We start from the raw sequence: 25,395 nt of genomic DNA on the forward strand, positions 1-25,395 counted from the left end.
TCCTGTGCTCTGGTTATTTGTTTCTTATTGTTAAAGTGCTTTAAGTGTCTGATTAAGTGGTTGTATTCAGCATGCTGTATCTTCATTTCTATGGGGTAAATTTTGATAATGGTGAGGTTTGAAAAAAAAACCGCTGGGTTTTCTGCATTTCCAAAATGGTTTTGCATCCTGCTGATTTACTAAGGTCAAAATCATGGTGAAATGCAGCAATATTCCTGTTTAGAAGCCATACCACCTGTGCACAGGTCATTGCAGTGACGTATCTATAATGGGTGCAGTGTGTGTGGTGCACACGGGCCCCTGGATCCAGAGGGGGCCCACACCGCACACACTGTACCCATTTCTTCTATACTCCTCTTTCCGGCGTCCATTGGTGACTGTGTGTGGGCCCCCTCCTCTCCTGTAGCCATCACCGCCGCTGCTAGCGCAGTGAGTGCTAGATACTCTGGCTCTCGCATGCGCAGGACTCTGCAAAATGGCGTAGCGGACATTTTTTTGTAGTCCTGCGCATGCGCTGTAGACTCTGGCTCTGTGCCATTGGGTTTATATGTGCTCTCTGTCTGGCATGAGGTCAGACATGCCATGCAGGGGTGTAATTTCCTATTGGCCAGGATGGCACTCGCCAGGGGCGCCAGTCGAGGAGGGGCGCCATCCAGAGGTGCCCCCCGTGGGCAGTAGGTACTGTAGATTCACTTTTAGAGGCAGCAGCTATCCCCCCACCCCCATGTAGTACCTCACCAGCATGGATGCCCAGTAACGATCACAGCATGCAGCAGCGGCTGCTGGGAGGTGTAGTTTACAGTATGTAGAGTTTCTTGTCTGTATTGTGGTGTGGTGCTGGACCCCGGCGCCAATTACAGTGGCTGTTGCTGCATTCTTTATGGGAATCCCTGTTGGTGAGGAACTACATGGGGGTGGGGGGATAGCTGCCGCCTCTAAAAGTGAATCTACCTAAAAGTGCTGCCTTTAATAGTAAAATCAATATGGGGGAATATGTGTATCTGGCACTGAGAGGGCATATGTGTATCTGGCACTGTGGGGGCATATGTGTATCTGGCACTGTGGGGCATACATGTATCTGGCACTGTGGGGGCATACGTGTATCTGGTACTGTGGGGGCATATGTGTATCTGGCACTGTGGGAGCATACTGTATGTGTATCTGGCACTGTGGAGGAATATGTGTATTTGGCACTATACTCGGAGGCATTATGTGTATCTGGCACTGCACTACTGGGGTCATTATGTGTAACTGGCACTATACTGGGGGACATTATGTGCATCTGACACTATACTCGGGACATTATGTGTAAGGAGAACTACTGTGGGTATTTTGTGTAAGGCTGCTAATTGTGTGTGTGCATGTGTAGGGGGTGTGATTATATATTTATAGTTTGATATCATAATATAAAATTGTGAGGCCACGCCCACTTTACCAAGAGCGTGCACGCCTTCCCATATATATGGGCACTACTGTGTGGCATAATGTGTATAAGGGGTAGTACTCAGTGGCGTATCTATAATGGTACAGTGTGTGCGGTGCACACGAGCCCCTGAGTCCACGGGGGCCCACACCGCACACACTGCACCCATTTCTCCTATACTTACCTTTCCAGAGTCCATTGGTGACTGTGTGTGGGCCCCCTCCTCCTGTATCTGTCACCGCCGCTGCTAGCGAACTGAGCACTAGAGACTCTGGCACAGTGCCAGAGTCTACAGTCCACGCGTAGGACTTAAAAAAAATGGCACTGTGCTAGTGTCTATAGCGCTCAGAGCACTAGCAGCGGCGGTGACAGATACAGGAGAGGAGGGGGCCCAAACATGGAGTCTGCACACGGGTCCCCTCCTCTCTAGAGACACCCCTGGTACTACTGTGTAGCATAACGTGAATAATGTACTGTACATTACTGTGCTGTGCAATGTGAGTAAGGCACACCATTGTGGTGTAATTTGAATTATGGTACTATTGAGTGGCCATGCCCCTTTTTTGTTGGCACACGTGCCTACCCTATTTCAAATTTGGGGGGGGGGGGGCAGTCCTTTACTTTGCCAGGGGTGCTCGGACATCTAAATACACCCCTGATGCCATGAAACACAATGAATGTTTATACAGCATGATAGCACAGTGCCCTACGGGTTACGGATCATCCAGGATACAGTACCTCTAATTTACACGGCATGCAATGTACTGTAACAGTGTAACTTAACTGTATACAATATACACACAATATATACCGTGTAAGACCATCAAGTATCCATACACCACGAGTGCCTTCCACCCCCTAACAGTTCAGCTGTTTGGTGTTCAGCATCCAGCCAGTGTCGGACTGGGGCATGAAGAGCCCACCAGAGAAATACAATCACAGGGGCCCACTAAGGGGCGCTGCCATATGCTGGAAAGGGTGTGGCCACGTGACCAGAGGGGAGTAGCCAGACATTATAGGCACCACCTAGCATAGTATATAAAGTAAAAGAGTTCTACCTCGCTGCCCACTTCAAGCTGTTGTGTATGTGCCTGGATTACACTGGGAGAGAACAGTAGTATATGCCCCTGAATTACACTGGGAGAGAACAGTAGTATATGCGCCTGGGTTATTCCCGGAGAGAGCAGTAGTATATGCGCCTGGGTTACATCGGGAGAGAGCAGTAGTATATGTGCATGGGTTATGAGAGATCAGTAGTATATGCTCCTGGGTTATTCCAGGAGAGAGCAGTAGTATATGCGCATGGGTTATTCCAGGAGAGAGCAGTAGTATATGCGCCTGGGTTATTCCAGGAGAGAGCAGTAGTATATGCGCCTAGGTTACACCAGGAGAGAGCAGTAGTTTATGTGCCTGGGTTACACCGGGAGAGAGCAGTAGTATATGCGTCTGGGTTATTCCAGGAGAGAGCAGTAGTATATGCGCCTGTGTTACACCGGGAGAGAGCAGTAGTATATGTGCCTGGGTTACACCGGGAGAGAGCAGTAGTATATGTGCCTCGGTTACACCGGGAGAGAGCAGTAGTATATGTGTCTGGGTTATTCCAGGAGAGAGCAGTAGTATATGCGCCTGGGTTACACCGGGAGAGAGCAGTAGTATATGTGCGTGGGTTACACCGGGAGAGAGCAGTAGTATATGCGTCTGGGTTACACCAGGAGAGAGCAGTAGTATATGTGCCTGGGTTACACCGGGAGAGAGCAGTAGTATATGCGTCTGGGTTATTCCAGGAGAGAGCAGTAGTATATGCGCCTAGGTTACACCAGGAGAGAGCAGTAGTATATGTGCCTCGGTTACACCGGGAGAGAGCAGTAGTATATGTGTCTGGGTTATTCCAGGAGAGAGCAGTAGTATATGCGCCTTGGTTACACCAGGAGAGAGCAATAGTATATGCGCCTGGGTTACACCCGGAGAGAGCAATAGTATATGCGCCTGGGTAACACCAGAGTATATGCACCTAGCTTAATCGGGGAGAGAACAGTAGATACACATAAAGACCCCAGTATAGTGCCAGATACAAATAATGACCCCGGTAGGGTGCCCGATACACATAATGACCGGAGTATATTGTCAGATACACAAATGCCCCCAGTAGTGCCAAATATGCCCCCAGTCCTCAGTAGGGCAGTGCCAGATACACATATGCCCCCACAGTGCCAGTTACACATATGCCCTCACAGTGCAGGATACACATGCTACCCCCAGTGCCAGTTACACATATGCCCCCATAGTGCAGTATACACATATGCCTCCCACAGTGCCAGTTACACATATGCCCCCACAGTGCCAGTTACACATATGCCCCCACAGTGCCAGATACCACAAATGCCCCCAGTAGTGCCAATACGCATACGCTCCCAGTAGTGTAGTGCCAGAGTAACATGTGCAAGTTACTCACAACCGCCACCCGGGCTCTGCTGCTGCTCCTGTGTCAGGGCCGGGGAGGAGAGCGCAGCGTGCGCCCCTCCTGTCCCTCAGCAGGTGTGTGCTGCCTCCCTCACGGGGCCACTGATGGCACGGCAGCATCTTACTAAAATTAGGCAGCTCCTTGCACCGCAGTGCTGCTACCCGGGCTCCACACTATTATAGCAGGACCCGCCCTCAAACAAAAGAGGGCGTGTCCAAAAAACAGTAGGGCCTACCGGTAGTTTCACCGGCTCCCTGGTGGCCCAGTCTGAGCCTGCATGCGCAGTCAGCAGACCATGCATGTGTGGCGGGACCCTCTCCCAGCAATTTTTACAATAAACAGTAGTAGCCCATAGTCTACTATAGGATAACGCCATCTGGAGATGGTGTTATACGATCAGGGCCAAATGTGGGTAAATCTGACAGACTGTGGGGGCTGCGAAATGGAGGGACTGCAGCAGAAATCTCAGATATCTCAGGGAAGACCGGTAGTGGAATCACGACAGACAGAATCCCGCAGCCTAAGCCTAACCACCCCCACCCCCGCAACCTAACCCTAAACTTCCTGCCAGTGCCGAATCCCAACCCCGCTACTTACCTCCGGGATCCATCGGGACCACTGGGATCCCGCTGTCGGTCTATCAGTATTTTGACTGCATCCCTCTCTGCCTGTGACTGCACAGGAATAGCAGACTGCGCAGCCCCACGTCACATTTTAAATAGACATTTTTCATTAGTGTGGCACATGACAGTGTATAATTATATAGTATGTACATGTGTGAGTCGTTTACTTTGCAAAAAAAAAAAAGTTTGGCAGTGATGAATAAGCGAAGTTTCTGTGGAGATGAATCATACCCTCCCAAGGCACGTAAAGCTGGATGACTAATGCCATATATGATTACTGTCATAGTCTAACTCCCCCAAACTACAATTAGCAGAGCACGCTGCTTCCTCACTTTGCTGAGATGATATTTTACAGCAAATACTTTTAATCCTCTTTAGTTTGCATTTTGGCCAATGCTTGGCTACTGCACTGACATCAGCAGTGGAAACATCCAAAGAACAGACACAGCTAGTATAGGCAATGGTAGGATAGAACCCACGGTGGATATCCTGTGTTATGCTAGAACTGCAGGGCTAGAGACACAGCGGCTGATTCAGTGTCATGAGCTGCCACTGCTGTGACTTTATGGTAATGCTAGTAAAAGCCTGGTGTACAAGTGTGTGCCTGAATGTGCAAACATCACCTCTGCATCTATACGTAGCAAGTACTTTTGGGCAACTCCAGCATCTGGCAGGTTGGGCGAAGAGGGATGAATCGGACCACCATTGCCGGCATTTAAACGTGGCAACGGCAATAAGCCCCCTTAGCTCATAAATTAATTCCCCCTAAGGGGGACATGTACTAAGCAGTGTTAAAAGTGGAGAAGTGAGCCAGTGGAGAAGTTGCTCATGGCAACCAAACAGCATTGACGTAACCGTTATAATTTGCATACTATAAATGTATTCAGGGCATCTGATTGGTTGCCAAAGGCAACGTCTCCACTTGCTCACTTTTCCACTTTTATCACTGCTTAGTACATGTCCCCCTAAGTCTTGATACATCTCTCCATATATATGATGTTTACTTTCATTTTTTAATGGGCATTAAAAAAAGTAGCAGAATCTGATTGCAGGATATGGACAATACTGTAATACCCTTTGGTTTTTTTGCCTATTGTTCAATGTTCAGTATTATGTAATGTAAAGGTTTCTGCATTTTACTTGCTTTACTATACTTTATTTCCTGACTTTTTTTTGCCAACACTGTTTTAGTAACTTCACAACTAGAAGATGTCAAACCTCAGAGGGTCACTAGAAGACAGAAACCAAAGACATTAAGCAGCCCACATGACTCTACATACTACAATCTTCTACATGTAAGTTACTATTGTTTACTATGTGTTTACAGTACAGATATGTTCTCATACATCATTGCTGCAGTTGCACCAAACAGCCACTCTCAGCGTGCCAGGTCCCGTGAGATAGAGTCGGGCATCTTTTTTTGCCAAAAATTGAGATACAGTAGGATGTGCCAGGAGGCTGCACTGATTAATTTGATCTGCAGCGCTTGTATAATCTGGATGCGATGGAGTCCTTGATTCTATATACGATGTGCTACTATGTAGCAGCTGCAACTTTTTTCCAATACATAGGGGTGTATTCAATGCTTGTCTAATAATTGAAACGGAAAGGATCCAACAAAGCACTATTCAATAAACGGACAAATCCGACTGTCGGATTTGACCATTCCCGACAACTATCACATGACCCTATGCAGCTCATACCCCGTAATGTCCAGCCTGTGGGTCCTCTAATGCAGAGCACCAGTGTCCCGTCTGTGCTGCTGCTGTCACTGACCCGCTCCTCCTCTCAGTTCATCCTCATCCGTTCCCGTGTGTGAGATCACAGGGAGGTGCTGGAGGGAGCCTCAGATTCCCACACAGCCCAGTGCCGGGTGGGGAGCACTGCACATCGCTGCCGGAAGAGAGGAGCCTGGCCGGGGGGACGCCCGTCTATAGAGGTACTAGCCTATGTGCCCTGCTGCCCCTACAGTGTCTCTTCCTCCTAATCCTCCCCCATCCCCACACCCCTCAAAACATGTCCCCGCCCCCCTCAGACATGTCCCCACTCCCCCGTCTCATCTTCTCAATCCGACTTTTTTTAAAGTCGGATTGAGATTTTCGGAAACTGGACCAATACCTATTGGATTTGGCCGCATTTCCGACAAAAGCACGTGGATCCGCAGCTATTCTGCCGATCCACGTGTTTTCCGACAATTCAGGAATTCCTGACTTGTCTGAAAAAAACAGCCAGCATTGAATAGGTTGGAAACTGCCGTCTTTCCGACAAGATGGCAGTTTCCGACAAGAATTGAATACCCCCCATAGTGCTCCTTATACAGACTCGGTCACACACAATATACAATCGTTTAGGTAACTGATTTTTTAGCTAGAACTTCACGATTTTCCATTTAGCTATTCTTTCATAGTAAGTTATGTTACTACAAAACATTGGCCCACAACTACTTGGAAACAGCTGTGTGGCACTGACAGCTGCCATTCTGCAAAGCGTCTAGGGTCCTGGCTGTAAGATGTTTTACTTAGTGTTTTAAAGAATTCCTAGGTTTTGCCAGACCATTTTATCTCTTGACAGTTCTAAGAAACTATGATGTGCTACGCTTTCATTTGCCATCATATATAACACATTACAATGGATTACAGCTGACAGGAGAGAGAGGGGAAGAAAGATACCGAAGTTCTGTTAAATACTGCAAGCACAATACTGTATATCTCCTAGCTATGAGTTATGCTGGTGGATCTGTTGTGGTGATCATTGGTGGCCCATGGCAGAGCTGGATTAAGGCTTCGGGGGGCCTGGGGTACATAAGACAGGGGGGCCCTAAAATTTAGTTTCCAGGGAGGAGATGGAGCCGTGCGGGGGCAGGAGGGCATGTCGGGGGCGTAATCATGGCAGCTGCGCTGGCAGGAGGCTTCACTAATTTCTACAATGAAGCAGAAATTGCGAAGCGATCGCAATTTTTGCTTCATAAAGGGGGGAGGCGGTGGTCAGCATGCTAGGAAAAGGATTGCAAATTCTGCTAATTAGCAGAATTTGCAATCCTTATTGAATTAGGCCCTTAATATGCTTGCCATGTGATGAATACAAACAGGACTAATGAAGCCATTTGGGTGGTGATGCTAGTAATATATATATATATATATATATATATATATATATGATGTAGTGGTGTTCAGCACTCTGTTTTAAAAAAACAAAAGCTGCTCCGGTGCCCTACCAGCTGATGTCAGTAAGTAGCAAGAAAAAACGGCTGGCACTCAGAGACTTGAAAAAACCAATCAGACTACGTGGTTAATAGCCAACGTTTCAGGGTATAACCCTTTTATCAAGACAACCAAGTAGTACAGTACACAAGAGATTTATAACTTACCAAACACCTCGTGAACAATCCAGCCACGGCGCCCGCAGGGACCCGATGACGTCATTGGCGCTGGCCAGCGCCGGCGACCCGGCGTCAGAGGGGGGCGTGGTGGATGACGTACACAGTGAACCCGTCACCAAGGAGACCAGAATACAAAAACGGCTGTGGGAGAAAATGTAAACAATGACTAGTACTTAACCAGAATTCGGCTGTGCAAGATACTGTTAGTAAGAGAGGACAAATAGCTCCAATCCAGTCAGCCATTGAGCAAAATATAAATCATATATGTCTGCAATGAGTTTAACTGCAGTAAATGAATCACTAAAACATGTGACAATTGGCTGTGCTGTTTACACCTCAAAGCCCCTGGATCTTAAATATGCTAAAGACTAAACTGTATATAAACAGATTAAACAGAAAAGTGATCACATAGTAATCTAACACATGAGATAAGTGTGATGTCAGAGAAAACACGTATAAGAAAGAACGTCATTCAGTCCCAGAGGTTTCACAGTCTGCAGCGTATGGATCCAATTGGCCTCTTTCTGTAATAGCTTACGATCTCTGTTACCTCCTCTCGGGGATTCTGGCACTCCATCGATAATTTTATAACGGATGGAAGAGATGCTGTGGTTGAATTCTTTAAAATGTCGGGCTACAGGCTGGTCCCCTCCTCGACTTTCTATAGCAGCTCTTATACTTGATCGGTGTAAAGCTATTCTTTCCTTGAATTGACGAATAGTCTTTCCAATGTATAATAGGCCACATGGGCACTTGATGTAATAGATAACATACCGACTTGTACATGTATAAGCTTTCTTGATCTTGAATTCTTTGCCCGACCTTGGATGATAAAAGGTGGCACCAGTTTCCAAGCTGCTGCATGTAGTACACCCGAGGCATTTGAAATTGCCCGGTTTTCGAGATAGAAAATGTGTGGTCTGTGGGGATCTAAAATTGGTGATATCATTATGCACCACTGCATCTTTGATGTTACGTCCCCGCCGGAATGAAGGTAGAATAGAGGAGTCCTTGAGTGTACGGAGTTGTTTGTCCTGTGTTACAATTGGCCAAATCTGTTTTGCCTTTCGCATAACTTCAACATTAGAAGTGGAATATTCTTGTGGCCAAACTATGCAATTGGATTTCTGCTTGGACTGTGTCTTCAGCAAAAGACTTGAACGATCTTGTGACAATGCTCTTTCTTTAGCTTTCTTTAAAGGTTTTAATTTATACCCTCTAAGAATGAATTTACGTGTCATTATATCAATCTGTTTGCTTGCTTCCAAAGGGTCACTGCAAATGCGCTTAATTCTGATGAACTGCGAATAGGGTAATCCCCATTTGAGGGCTGGAGGGTGATGGCTATTCGCATGTAGAGTAGTGTTTCTGTCGGTGTCCTTTACGAATAGAGAGGTATGTAATTGATGGGAAGCATCTTGTCTGACGGATACATCTAGAAAGTGGATCTCATTGAAACTTGAGGAAAATGTAAACTTGATTGCCGGATCTAAATTATTGATCTCTTGCATTGCTTGTAGAAAGTTGTCTTCAGTGCCTGACCACAAAACGAAGATGTCATCGATGTATCTGTAGTATGCCTTGATGTTATCAGATACTTTGGGGTTGAATAGGAATAAATCGTTTTCGACCTCCCGCATGAAGAGGTTGGCGAAGCTCGGTGCTACGCAAGACCCCATCGCGCAGCCCGAGCCTTGCCTATACATCTTCCCATCAAACAAAAAGTAATTGTGTGTCAGGGTCAACTCTAAAAGCTGAATGAAGAATTCAGAATCAGGACCAGAGTATTTTTGGGAACACATAATGCAACGCCTGACTGCCTCAATACCTCTATGATGGGGGATACTGGTATATAAGCTAATTACGTCAATTGTGCACATCAGGTATTTTTCTGGAAGTGGAGATAATTTCTCAATTTCTATCAAAAATGCAGTAGTGTCTCTGAGACACATTGCTTGATCCTGTACAATCGGTTGTAGATGGAAATCCAAAAATTTTGAAATGTTATAGAAAAGGGAATCACGGGCTGCAATGATTGGCCGGCCGGGAGGGCACTTGGAGTTCTTATGAAGTTTTGGGATAGTGTATAATACCGGAATTACCGGCCATTCCACTGTGAGAAGATCCTTGGTCTTAGAATTAATGATGCTTTCTTTAACAGCTTCATCCAGAATTGCATCAATTTCTTTTTTATAGGTCGTCGTTGGGTCTGAGAGCAAAAGGTGATAAGTAGCTGTATCCGAGAGTTGTCTGTGTATTTCAGATTTGTACGCCTGTAAATCTTGTATCACTATGCCTCCGCCCTTGTCAGCTGGGCGGATGACAATATCGGTGTACTTGGCTAGGTTATTCAACGCTGTGCGTTCAGCAGCAGATAAGTTATTATCTTTATGAATATGTTGTGGCTGAAGATCATCATAGATACCGTTGATGTGGTTGATAAAACATCTGATGTTTAAATTGGTGGAAACCGGATCAAACTGTGAGGGTTTGTGTAAAGGAATGTCTTGCACCATGGTGGATGCATCCTCCCCAAAGTATTCCTTCAGTCTTACCCTCCGACCAAATTTGTATAGATCTACTTTGTTTGTGAATGCATCCGGTTTCTGGGCTGGGACATAAGACAGGCCTTTATTAAGTACGGCTAGCTCGTCTGATGTTAAAGTCCGGGTGGATAAATTGAAAACTATGTTTTCTTGTTTTTGGCTTTGCTTGATTTGCCTCGCCCATTGTCCACCTCTGCGGGTGTAGGGCCTTTTTTGGGTTGTCGAGCTGCCCGAGTAGTGACCCCCGCTGGGGGTTTCTTTAAGTTTTTTGACGTTGTGGCCTCTACACATTCTACCTCACTGGACGATTGAGCGCTAGAATTATCTGTTTCCAGGTTAAATTTTCTTTGACGTCTGAATTTAGGTTTCCTGTTGGTATCTGGATATCGACTGAAAGCCCAGGTATAAACTTTCTGTTCCAGATAGTCTCTGTCCACAGTGTTGCGTTTTGTTTTTTTGAACTGAATAAGCTCTTGGCGATATTTTTCAATGTCCGCAGATAATTTGTTGAACAGATCTAGTGACGTCTCGGCTTGAATGATATCACTATGACTCTGCTCATAAGCTGTTGTTCGTTCCTTGGAAATGCCCAGTTCCCTACGCGATTCCTCAATTACTAAGAGGATCAAATCGTAGGAACATTTATTCAACACAGCAGCCCAACGCCGGCAAAATTCTGGGTTGTGTCGACCGATGGTCGGAATGTTCCGGATTCTGAACCCGCGAGGGATTTTTTTGTCTCGGTAATAGTCCGATAGTGTTACTCCATGAAAGTAATAATCGATTTCCCTTTTCTTTAAACGATTAAGGGTGGTAAATACTTGTTCCGCTGTTTCTGCTCCACAAGCATCCTCTAGTTTGTCAGTGAATAAGATAGCGTCTGCTTCGGAGTCCGTCAGACATAGTCCTTCTCCCACTGGAAGTGTTACACTGCAAAATCCTGGTACTGCATCAGCAGTGGTCATGCTTCTCCAGCCAGTGAACAGTTAAAAAATATATGCAGCAGTCTTTAAATGATACTGCAATCCAACAGGTGCCCGAACTGTCCTGGTTGGAACTGAATCCAAACTGGATGCAAAATATATGATGTAGTGGTGTTCAGCACTCTGTTTTAAAAAAACAAAAGCTGCTCCGGTGCCCTACCAGCTGATGTCAGTAAGTAGCAAGAAAAAACGGCTGGCACTCAGAGACTTGAAAAAACCAATCAGACTACGTGGTTAATAGCCAACGTTTCAGGGTATAACCCTTTTATCAAGACAACCAAGTAGTACAGTACACAAGAGATTTATAACTTACCAAACACCTCGTGAACAATCCAGCCACGGCGCCCGCAGGGACCCGATGACGTCATTGGCGCTGGCCAGCGCCGGCGACCCGGCGTCAGAGGGGGGCGTGGTGGATGACGTACACAGTGAACCCGTCACCAAGGAGACCAGAATACAAAAACGGCTGTGGGAGAAAATGTAAACAATGACTAGTACTTAACCAGAATTCGGCTGTGCAATGAGTTTAACTGCAGTAAATGAATCACATGTTTTAGTGATTCATTTACTGCAGTTAAACTCATTGCAGACATATATGATTTATATTTTGCTCAATGGCTGACTGGATTGGAGCTATTTGTCCTCTCTTACTAACAGTATCTTGCACAGCCGAATTCTGGTTAAGTACTAGTCATTGTTTACATTTTCTCCCACAGCCGTTTTTGTATTCTGGTCTCCTTGGTGACGGGTTCACTGTGTACGTCATCCACCACGCCCCCCTCTGACGCCGGGTCGCCGGCGCTGGCCAGCGCCAATGACGTCATCGGGTCCCTGCGGGCGCCGTGGCTGGATTGTTCACGAGGTGTTTGGTAAGTTATAAATCTCTTGTGTACTGTACTACTTGGTTGTCTTGATAAAAGGGTTATACCCTGAAACGTTGGCTATTAACCACGTAGTCTGATTGGTTTTTTCAAGTCTCTGAGTGCCAGCCGTTTTTTCTTGCTACTTACTGACATCAGCTGGTAGGGCACCGGAGCAGCTTTTGTTTTTTTAAAACAGAGTGCTGAACACCACTACATCATATATTTTGCATCCAGTTTGGATTCAGTTCCAACCAGGACAGTTCGGGCACCTGTTGGATTGCAGTATCATTTAAAGACTGCTGCATATATTTTTTAACTGTTCACTGGCTGGAGAAGCATGACCACTGCTGATGCAGTACCAGGATTTTGCAGTGTAACACTTCCAGTGGGAGAAGGACTATGTCTGACGGACTCCGAAGCAGACGCTATCTTATTCACTGACAAACTAGAGGATGCTTGTGGAGCAGAAACAGCGGAACAAGTATTTACCACCCTTAATCGTTTAAAGAAAAGGGAAATCGATTATTACTTTCATGGAGTAACACTATCGGACTATTACCGAGACAAAAAAATCCCTCGCGGGTTCAGAATCCGGAACATTCCGACCATCGGTCGACACAACCCAGAATTTTGCCGGCGTTGGGCTGCTGTGTTGAATAAATGTTCCTACGATTTGATCCTCTTAGTAATTGAGGAATCGCGTAGGGAACTGGGCATTTCCAAGGAACGAACAACAGCTTATGAGCAGAGTCATAGTGATATCATTCAAGCCGAGACGTCACTAGATCTGTTCAACAAATTATCTGCGGACATTGAAAAATATCGCCAAGAGCTTATTCAGTTCAAAAAAACAAAACGCAACACTGTGGACAGAGACTATCTGGAACAGAAAGTTTATACCTGGGCTTTCAGTCGATATCCAGATACCAACAGGAAACCTAAATTCAGACGTCAAAGAAAATTTAACCTGGAAACAGATAATTCTAGCGCTCAATCGTCCAGTGAGGTAGAATGTGTAGAGGCCACAACGTCAAAAAACTTAAAGAAACCCCCAGCGGGGGTCACTACTCGGGCAGCTCGACAACCCAAAAAAGGCCCTACACCCGCAGAGGTGGACAATGGGCGAGGCAAATCAAGCAAAGCCAAAAACAAGAAAACATAGTTTTCAATTTATCCACCCGGACTTTAACATCAGACGAGCTAGCCGTACTTAATAAAGGCCTGTCTTATGTCCCAGCCCAGAAACCGGATGCATTCACAAACAAAGTAGATCTATACAAATTTGGTCGGAGGGTAAGACTGAAGGAATACTTTGGGGAGGATGCATCCACCATGGTGCAAGACATTCCTTTACACAAACCCTCACAGTTTGATCCGGTTTCCACCAATTTAAACATCAGATGTTTTATCAACCACATCAACGGTATCTATGATGATCTTCAGCCACAACATATTCATAAAGATAATAACTTATCTGCTGCTGAACGCACAGCGTTGAATAACCTAGCCAAGTACACCGATATTGTCATCCGCCCAGCTGACAAGGGCGGAGGCATAGTGATACAAGATTTACAGGCGTACAAATCTGAAATACACAGACAACTCTCGGATACAGCTACTTTTCACCTTTTGCTCTCAGACCCAACGACGACCTATAAAAAAGAAATTGATGCAATTCTGGATGAAGCTGTTAAAGAAAGCATCATTAATTCTAAGACCAAGGATCTTCTCACAGTGGAATGGCCGGTAATTCCGGTATTATACACTATCCCAAAACTTCATAAGAACTCCAAGTGCCCTCCCGGCCGGCCAATCATTGCAGCCCGTGATTCCCTTTTCTATAACATTTCAAAATTTTTGGATTTCCATCTACAACCGATTGTACAGGATCAAGCAATGTGTCTCAGAGACACTACTGCATTTTTGATAGAAATTGAGAAATTATCTCCACTTCCAGAAAAATACCTGATGTGCACAATTGACGTAATTAGCTTATATACCAGTATCCCCCATCATAGAGGTATTGAGGCAGTCAGGCGTTGCATTATGTGTTCCCAAAAATACTCTGGTCCTGATTCTGAATTCTTCATTCAGCTTTTAGAGTTGACCCTGACACACAATTCTTTTTGTTTGATGGGAAGATGTATAGGCAAGGCTCGGGCTGCGCGATGGGGTCTTGCGTAGCACCGAGCTTCGCCAACCTCTTCATGCGGGAGGTCGAAAACGATTTATTCCTATTCAACCCCAAAGTATCTGATAACATCAAGGCATACTACAGATACATCGATGACATCTTCGTTTTGTGGTCAGGCACTGAAGACAACTTTCTACAAGCAATGCAAGAGATCAATAATTTAGATCCGGCAATCAAGTTTACATTTTCCTCAAGTTTCAATGAGATCCACTTTCTAGATGTATCCGTCAGACAAGATGCTTCCCATCAATTACATACCTCTCTATTCGTAAAGGACACCGACAGAAACACTACTCTACATGCGAATAGCCATCACCCTCCAGCCCTCAAATGGGGATTACCCTATTCGCAGTTCATCAGAATTAAGCGCATTTGCAGTGACCCTTTGGAAGCAAGCAAACAGATTGATATAATGACACGTAAATTCATTCTTAGAGGGTATAAATTAAAACCTTTAAAGAAAGCTAAAGAAAGAGCATTGTCACAAGATCGTTCAAGTCTTTTGCTGAAGACACAGTCCAAGCAGAAATCCAATTGCATAGTTTGGCCACAAGAATATTCCACTTCTAATGTTGAAGTTATGCGAAAGGCAAAACAGATTTGGCCAATTGTAACACAGGACAAACAACTCCGTACACTCAAGGACTCCTCTATTCTACCTTCATTCCGGCGGGGACGTAACATCAAAGATGCAGTGGTGCATAATGATATCACCAATTTTAGATCCCCACAGACCACACATTTTCTATCTCGAAAACCGGGCAATTTCAAATGCCTCGGGTGTACTACATGCAGCAGCTTGGAAACTGGTGCCACCTTTTATCATCCAAGGTCGGGCAAAGAATTCAAGATCAAGAAAGCTTATACATGTACAAGTCGGTATGTTATCTATTACATCAAGTGCCCATGTGGCCTATTATACATTGGAAAGACTATTCGTCAATTCAAGGAAAGAATAGCTTTACACCGATCAAGTATAAGAGCTGCTATAGAAAGTCGAGGAGGGGACCAGCCTGTAGCCCGACATTTTAAAGAATTCAACCACAGCATCTCTTCCATCCGTTATAAAATTATCGATGGAGTGCCAGAATCCCCGAGAGGAGGTAACAGAGATCGTAAGCTATTACAGAAAGAGGCCAATTGGATCCATACGCTGCAGACTGTGAAACCTCTGGGACTGAATGACGTTCTTTCTTATACGTGTTTTCTCTGACATCACACTTATCTCATGTGTTAGATTACTATGTGATCACTTTTCTGTTTAATCTGTTTATATACAGTTTAGTCTTTAGCATATTTAAGATCCAGGGGCTTTGAGGTGTAAACAGCACAGCCAATTGTCACATGTTTTAGTGATTCATTTACTGCAGTTAAACTCATTGCAGACATATATGATTTATATTTTGCTCAATGGCTGACTGGATTGGAGCTATTTGTCCTCTCTTACTAACAGTATCTTGCACAGCCGAATTCTGGTTAAGTACTAGTCATTGTTTACATTTTCTCCCACAGCCGTTTTTGTATTCTGGTCTCCTTGGTGACGGGTTCACTGTGTACGTCATCCACCACGCCCCCCTCTGACGCCGGGTCGCCGGCGCTGGCCAGCGCCAATGACGTCATCGGGTCCCTGCGGGCGCCGTGGCTGGATTGTTCACGAGGTGTTTGGTAAGTTATAAATCTCTTGTGTACTGTACTACTTGGTTGTCTTGATAAAAGGGTTATACCCTGAAACGTTGGCTATTAACCACGTAGTCTGATTGGTTTTTTCAAGTCTCTGAGTGCCAGCCGTTTTTTCTTGCTATATATATATATATATATATATATAGTACATACATAGGAATAGATGACCTGGCACTCCAATAAAGGAGCAAATGCCAGTGGTGCCTTCTGTAATTAGTTCAACAGGAAGAAAACAGTGGTACAAAAAAATGAAAACATTGAACTATTTGAACAAAACCATCAGACTGCCGCTGTTTTCTTCCTATATATATATATATATATATATATATATATATATATATATATATATATATATATGCCAAAAGATTGAAGAAGCAGGGAGCGCCAATAGTGCATTAAAAGAGTACAATGATTTTTATTTTAAAAAATCCAGATCGGTCACAAGTAAAAAACCCGTACCATAAAAGGCGGTCAAACCACCGCTTGTATAACCAGCATAAGATTTTACCCCGCTGTGCAAAGCAGTATTCTCAGTTTCAAATCCACAACGTCAGACCACGCCCATACGCGTTTCGTCATTCGACTTCGTCAGTAGGCTTGGTCTGAAGTCACAAAAACATTGTTTTAAATATACACATCACTGTTCAATTTAACCCATACAACTTACATTCAAATGGGTTTAGACATAACATGGAATACAATAATCAAATCTCTCTAGTGCACAGATAATTAAGAACAATGAATATTATATATCCACATAAAAATGATAACAGAGAAATTCATCCAGGCATCAAAATATATATAAATAAGTGACAATGGAATACATGGAACCAATTAAATTCAATTATACAAAAGAGCAACATCGACATCGGCGAGCGAAATCGCTTAATTTGATGTTCAACACCTATATATATTCTGTTGAATGAATACATATTGTGCATATCACATTAAACAAACACATTTATATTTCATCCGTCCCACAGACTCCTTATTCTAAGAGTAGTAATACCTTTATCAGTCACAGCAATCGCAATCACTTTAGCAGCCGGTACTGGGTGTCTCTCCCTGCGCTCCCTTCAGCGTTAGACCCGTAGCAATACTCCTGACCCTTATATCGTTCAAACCGTCGCATGATTCCCGTCATTGCAAGGTGGAACGGCACCCGTTCCTGACGTATATGGGCATAGTATACAGGTATATGGACCAATCAAATTGTTAGAGGACCAGCTCTTGCTTAAGCAATATATTTAAAAAGGGGGGAAGATTGACAGGTGTATAGACCAATCAATATATTAAACGACCAACGCTTATTTAAGCACTATATTCATAAAGATAGGAAGATTAACTACGACTGTTTTTATATCAATTATGCAGGATATGGAAACAACAATAATAAAAAGGAAACATAGTACAAAATAATTGGATAGACAAGCAAATCCACAAACACATCTATGTTTTATCCGTCCCACGGACTCCTTATTTTAAGAGTAGTAATACCTTTATCAGTGATAGCAATCGCAATCACTTTAGCGGCCGATACTGGTTATCTCTCCCTGCGCTCCCTTCAGCGTTAGACCCGTGGCATTACTCCTGACCCTTATACCGTTCAAACCGTCGCGTGACTCCCGTCGTTGCAAGGTGGAACGGCGCCCAATCCTGACGTATATGGGCATAGTATACAGGTGTATGGACCAATCAAAATGTTAAAGGACCAGCTCTTACTCTTACTTGAGCAGTGTGTTAAAAAGGGGGAGAATTAACAGGTATATAAACCAATAAATATGTTGAAGGACCTACACTTACTTAGGCACTATATTCATAAGGATAAAAAGATTAACTGCAGATATTTTATACCAATTATGCTGGATATAGAAACAATAATAACAAAAAAGAAACATAATAAATCATTAAATAGGCAAAAAAATCCACCAGACTGACATGTTGACGGACAAAACAAAGACCCGTTTTTGAATGCTTATTTCAAAAACGGGGTCAATTCATATCCCTCATTTAACCCATTGGGATAAAGAGTATTTAGTGTAATTATCCAGAATGTTTCTCTTTTATTGAGGGTATTTTCTCTATCTCCCCCGCGTTTATCATAAGCTATATGTTCCAAACCTATAAATTTCAACGAGGCAGGATCACTGTCATGATGTTGTTTAAAATGACGAGGAACACTATGATTATCCACATTATTTTTAAGGTTTCTCAAATGTTCTAAAATACGGAGTTTTAGCACTCTCTTAGTCTTGCCGACATATCTTTTACCACATCCGCACTCAAGTAAATACACAATGAAAGTGGAATTGCAATTAATAAAACTGTTGATTCTGAACTGTTTGTCCGAGTTTTTGTTACTAAAAGTTTTAGTGCCTTTTAACCCGTGCTGACATACTTTACATTTTCCACATACATGAAATCCATTTATTTTACGCAATGATGGACAATTCAAAGTACTGTTCTCTTTCCTCTCTAGAATAGGCAATAGACTGGGAGCTAAATGAGTTTTTAAGGTTTTTGCTCGTCTAAATACCATATCAGGTCTTGCCGGTAAATGTTCAGATAAGACAGAATCCATTTGCAAGATGTGCCAGTTACGCTTAAGACTAGTCTGTATTTCATGGTTAGAGGAATTAAATTGCGTCACAAATGGACAAAAGAGTGTTTTAGTTTCAACCCGGTGCCCAGCTTCATGTTTCTTATATTTAATTAATTCCTTTCTATCCAGTGTGCGTGCTTTTTTGATGGCTCCTTCAATTAGGGTTAAGGGATAGCCTTTCTCTAAAAAGCGCCTTTTATATTCTAATGCTTGTTCCTCGAATTTAATTGAAGATGTGCAGTTTCTTTTTAAACGTACTAGTTGTGAAAAAGGCAGATTACTTTTCCATTTTTTCAAATGACAACTATTATAATCTAAATAGTTATTACTGTCTACCTCTTTAAAAAATGTACAAGTCTCTATTAGTTTATTTGATGCATAGTCACTGGTATTCAGGACTAGATCTAAGAACTCTATCTGTTCTGTCTGAAAGTTGGATGTAAACCGTAAATTGAAATCATTTGAAATAAGATATTGTAAGAACCCATTGAATTCATCTTCTGTTCCACGCCAGATGACAAGCACGTCATCAATATACCGTTTAAACAGCATGATCTTATCAGAGTAAGGGTTATTGGCTAGTATGTTAACCTTTTCCCACTCACCCATATATAAATTGGCGACACTAGGGGCACAAATCGTCCCCATGGCTACCCCGCACACTTGTTCAAAGAATTCACCCAAAAAGGTGAAATAATTATGTTTAAAAATAAAGCGGACACAATCTAAAAGAAATTGAACCCTCTGTATGGTCATCTCATTATCTCTCTTTAACACCAACTCCAAATAGAGCAGACCTTTCTCGTGTGGGATCGAGGTATATAACGAAGTGACATCGATAGTGGCCCACTTATATTCATCATGCCACACAAAATTTTCTAGCAACTGTAATATATGTGTTGAGTCTTTCACATAGGTTTCTAACTCTGAGACATACACTTTAAGGAAAATATCTACATATTCAGAGACACGGGAGGTGAGAGAATCAATCCCTGATATAATAGGGCGACCTGGGGGTTTAGAAAGATTTTTATGAATCTTCGGCAAATAATATATTGTGGCAATCCTAGGATGTTCGTTCCACAAATAACCAAATTCCTCATCACTAAGGACCCCCGTATTACACCCTCTATTGAGTAACTCCAATAAAGAGGTTTGATAATCTTTCGTAGGGTCCTTTTTTAACTTGGAGTAAGAAGAGGGGTCTGAGAGTAATCTATACATTTCAGTCTCATAATCAGTTCTATTTAATAGAACCACACCTCCCCCTTTATCGTCTTGTTTGATGACTAGAGCCGCATTCCCTTTTAATTTTTCTAATGATAGTAGTTCCAGTCTAGTTAAATTTGGATTTGGATTCCCCTTTTCTTTGATTTTATCAAAATCTTTTTTTACCAGCTGAGCAAACAGGTCCAAATGTGTACCTCGTGACTCAACAGGATAAAAGGTAGATCTTTTTTTCAACCAAGAAGCATTAGGATTTTTTTTGACTTTCATAGTTTTTTATGGGAGCTGTTGACTTATTACCTTGTCTGATATAGTGTCTTTTTAATGTCATTTTACGTATATACAGGTTAAGATCCATATATAAATTGAATTTGTTCACCCCTGCCGAAGGCGCAAAAGATAACCCTTTTTGTAATACATCCATATCTGTTTCATTAAGCTCCACCTCTGACAGGTTAAAAATACCCATTTTCTTATTCACTAATGGGGCTGCATTAATGCTTTTTTGTGAGGTGCCCTGTCCTCCTCTCTTCCCTCTTCGTCTCTGTTTCTTTTTCCCCATGTCCGTGTAAGCAATTGATTCGGAACCTGATCTTTTTGCTGTTGTCTCATATACTCTCTTCGTTTCCCTAAAAAACCCGGCTTTGGGGTATATTCCTCACCCTGTAACTGGTGGAGAGTGTCAAATCTATTATTGGTGGTATATTTAGGGGTTTCTGACCATTCCATTTGTGGTCTCCAAGGTCTATCTCTACCCACTCTTTGCCAACGCTTGGGAAATCTCTCGCGCTGGGGTTTAGGTCTAAATTCTTCAATGACTTGCCTACCTCTCCTTTTATTCGTGAAATCTTGATAAGGGGCATATTCCCGAAAATTTGAATGATCTCTCTGTCTAGATTGGTCTCTGTATCTTGAGACCGGTCTTTGTCTCTGTTGAAATCTCTGTTTCCTCACTGGCTCATTTTCCCATTTCGCCTGTGACCAATTTCTCACCTGGCCTGAGTCATAATCTGTTTTATCTCTAATGAATTTTTTCCTTTTAGTCTGTATTATATCACCCTCAATTTTGGCTATTTTCTGTTCCATATATCCTGAAAAATCTTTAAACTCGATGTCATCCCTCTTAGTATCTAACTGCTGTTCAACTACTGACAACTCTTTTTCTAAGTCTTGCAGCATTTTTTTCTTTTCATATACAATAAGCCTCATAAGCTCTAATGAGCATTCATCTAGAATGCGATACCATTCTTTCATGAATTTCTCATTGGTTGAACCGAAAGTGGGAGTCTTTGTGATACGTAGTCCACGAGGCACTCTCTCACATTTAATATAGTTCTCTAAACCCACAATGTCCCACCACATTCGGGTCTCCTTAATTACTAGGCGTTCTGCCTTGGAGTAATTATCCTCAGTTATACAAGCCTCAGCAGAGGTTTCCTCTGATATTTGCTCACTAAACAAATCAACACATTGTAATGACCTCTTAGTTCTTAAATCTGCAATTTTGAACATATTACACTTGGAATGCAGCTACAAATACACGGAATAGTAAAAACAATGTAAGAACAGATAGTATGAGCGCAAACAACAAAGGTAATAAACTTTTCTTTCATATATATATATATATATATATATATAAAAAGTCCCGTAGAACTAAAATTTCCACAGAATTGAACAAGAAGCAATGTTCCTCAAACTCGCTGACAGCCAATGTCGTTTGGAAAAGAAGATTTGTCAGTGTGCACTTCTGGAATTTCCAGCTGTCGCTTCCCCAATGTTACCCGATCCCGAACGGGTGGTAGTCCTGCCAAAAGATTGAAGAAGCAGGGAGCGCCAATAGTGCATTAAAAGAGTACAATGATTTTTATTTTAAAAAATCCAGATCGGTCACAAGTAAAAAACCCGTACCATAAAAGGCGGTCAAACCACCGCTTGTATAACCAGCATAAGATTTTACCCCGCTGTGCAAAGCAGTATTCTCAGTTTCAAATCCACAACGTCAGACCACGCCCATACGCGTTTCGTCATTCGACTTCGTCAGTAGGCTTGGTCTGAAGTCACAAAAACATTGTTTTAAATATACACATCACTGTTCAATTTAACCCATACAACTTACATTCAAATGGGTTTAGACATAACATGGAATACAATAATCAAATCTCTCTAGTGCACAGATAATTAAGAACAATGAATATTATATATCCACATAAAAATTATAACAGAGAAATTCATCCAGGCATCAAAATATATATAAATAAGTGACAATGGAATACATGGAACCATTTTAAATTCAATTATACAAAAGAGCAACATCGACATCGGCGAGCGAAATCGCTTAATTTGATGTTCAACACCTATATATATTCTGTTGAATGAATACATATTGTGCATATCACATTAAACAAACACATTTATATTTCATCCGTCCCACGGACTCCTTATTCTAAGAGTAGTAATACCTTTATCAGTCACAGCAATCGCAATCACTTTAGCAGCCGGTACTGGGTGTCTCTCCCTGCGCTCCCTTCAGCGTTAGACCCGTAGCAATACTCCTGACCCTTATATCGTTCAAACCGTCGCATGATTCCCGTCATTGCAAGGTGGAACGGCACCCGTTCCTGATGTATATGGGCATAGTATACAGGTATATGGACCAATCAAATTGTTAGAGGACCAGCTCTTGCTTAAGCAATATATTTAAAAAGGGGGGAAGATTGACAGGTGTATAGACCAATCAATATATTAAACGACCAACGCTTATTTAAGCACTATATTCATAAAGATAGGAAGATTAACTACGACTGTTTTTATATCAATTATGCAGGATATGGAAACAACAATAATAAAAAGGAAACATAGTACAAAATAATTGGATAGACAAGCAAATCCACAAACACATCTATGTTTTATCCGTCCCACGGACTCCTTATTTTAAGAGTAGTAATACCTTTATCAGTGATAGCAATCGCAATCACTTTAGCGGCCGATACTGGTTATCTCTCCCTGCGCTCCCTTCAGCGTTAGACCCGTGGCATTACTCCTGACCCTTATACCGTTCAAACCGTCGCGTGACTCCCGTCGTTGCAAGGTGGAACGGCGCCCAATCCTGACGTATATGGGCATAGTATACAGGTGTATGGACCAATCAAAATGTTAAAGGACCAGCTCTTACTCTTACTTGAGCAGTGTGTTAAAAAGGGGGAGGATTAACAGGTATATAAACCAATAAATATGTTGAAGGACCTACACTTACTTAGGCACTATATTCATAAGGATAAAAAGATTAACTGCAGATATTTTATACCAATTATGCTGGATATAGAAACAATAATAACAAAAAAGAAACATAATAAATCATTAAATAGGCAAAAAAATCCACCAGACTGACATGTTGACGAACAAAACAAAGACCCGTTTTTGAATGCTTATTTCAAAAACGGGGTCAATTCATATCCCTCATTTAACCCATTGGGATAAAGAGTATTTAGTGTAATTATCCAGAATGTTTCTCTTTTATTGAGGGTATTTTCTCTATCTCCCCCGCGTTTATCATAAGCTATATGTTCCAAACCTATAAATTTCAACGAGGCAGGATCACTGTCATGATGTTGTTTAAAATGACGAGGAACACTATGATTATCCACATTATTTTTAAGGTTTCTCAAATGTTCTAAAATACGGAGTTTTAGCACTCTCTTAGTCTTGCCGACATATCTTTTACCACATCCGCACTCAAGTAAATACACAATGAAAGTGGAATTGCAATTAATAAAACTGTTGATTCTGAACTGTTTGTCCGAGTTTTTGTTACTAAAAGTTTTAGTGCCTTTTAACTAGAGATGAGCGCCTGAAATTTTTCGGGTTTTGTGTTTTGGTTTTGGGTTCGGTTCCGCGGCCGTGTTTTGGGTTCGAACGCGTTTTGGCAAAACCTCACCGAATTTTTTTTGTCGGATTCGGGTGTGTTTTGGATTCGGGTGTTTTTTTCAAAAAACACTAAAAAACAGCTTAAATCATAGAATTTGGGGGTCATTTTGATCCCAAAGTATTATTAACCTCAAAAACCATAATTTACACTCATTTTCAGTCTATTCTGAATACCTCACACCTCACAATATTATTTTTAGTCCTAAAATTTGCACCGAGGTCGCTGTGTGAGTAAGATAAGCGACCCTAGTGGCCGACACAAACACCGGGCCCATCTAGGAGTGGCACTGCAGTGTCACGCAGGATGTCCCTTCCAAAAAACCCTCCCCAAACAGCACATGACGCAAAGAAAAAAAGAGGCGCAATGAGGTAGCTGTGTGAGTAAGATTAGCGACCCTAGTGGCCGACACAAACACCGGGCCCATCTAGGAGTGGCACTGCAGTGTCACGCAGGATGGCCCTTCCAAAAAACCCTCCCCAAACAGCACATGACGCAAAGAAAAAAAGAGGCGCAATGAGGTAGCTGACTGTGTGAGTAAGATTAGCGACCCTAGTGGCCGACACAAACACCGGGCCCATCTAGGAGTGGCACTGCAGTGTCACGCAGGATGTCCCTTCCAAAAAACCCTCCCCAAACAGCACATGACGCAAAGAAAAAAAGAGGCGCAATGAGGTAGCTGTGTGAGTAAGATTAGCGACCCTAGTGGCCGACACAAACACCGGGCCCATCTAGGAGTGGCACTGCAGTGTCACGCAGGATGTCCCTTCCAAAAAACCCTCCCCAAACAGCACATGACGCAAAGAAAAAAAGAGGCGCAATGAGGTAGCTGACTGTGTGAGTAAGATTAGCGACCCTAGTGGCCGACACAAACACCGGGCCCATCTAGGAGTGGCACTGCAGTGTCACGCAGGATGTCCCTTCCAAAAAACCCTCCCCAATCAGCACATGATGCAAAGAAAAAGAAAAGAAAAAAGAGGTGCAAGATGGAATTGTCCTTGGGCCCTCCCACCCACCCTTATGTTGTATAAACAAAACAGGACATGCACACTTTAACCAACCCATCATTTCAGTGACAGGGTCTGCCACACGACTGTGACTGATATGACGGGTTGGTTTGGACCCCCCCCAAAAAAGAAGCAATTAATCTCTCCTTGCACAAACTGGCTCTACAGAGGCAAGATGTCCACCTCATCTTCACCCTCCGATATATCACCGTGTACATCCCCCTCCTCACAGATTATCAATTCGTCCCCACTGGAATCCACCATCTCAGCTCCCTGTGTACTTTGTGGAGGCAATTGCTGCTGGTCAATGTCTCCGCGGAGGAATTGATTATAATTCATTTTAATGAACATCATCTTCTCCACATTTTCTGGATGTAACCTCGTACGCCGATTGCTGACAAGGTGAGCGGCGGCACTAAACACTCTTTCGGAGTACACACTTGTGGGAGGGCAACTTAGGTAGAATAAAGCCAGTTTGTGCAAGG

General features: G+C 42.9%; 1 protein-coding gene across 3 annotated transcripts in view; it reads left to right on the forward strand.

The window, feature by feature from the left end:
• Positions 1-25,395, forward strand: part of MYO3A (myosin IIIA) — a 527,514-nt gene that overhangs the window by 437,144 nt on the left and 64,975 nt on the right. For all 3 annotated transcript variants that reach the window (XM_063921638.1, XM_063921639.1, XM_063921641.1), the window contains one exon: positions 5,699-5,802. In XM_063921638.1, the coding sequence (XP_063777708.1) occupies positions 5,699-5,802 (104 nt within the window). The remainder of the gene's footprint in view (positions 1-5,698; positions 5,803-25,395) is intronic.

This window comes from Pseudophryne corroboree, chromosome 5 (genome assembly GCF_028390025.1).
Source record: "Pseudophryne corroboree isolate aPseCor3 chromosome 5, aPseCor3.hap2, whole genome shotgun sequence".
In the NCBI taxonomy this organism is placed as follows: domain Eukaryota; kingdom Metazoa; phylum Chordata; class Amphibia; order Anura; family Myobatrachidae; genus Pseudophryne; species Pseudophryne corroboree.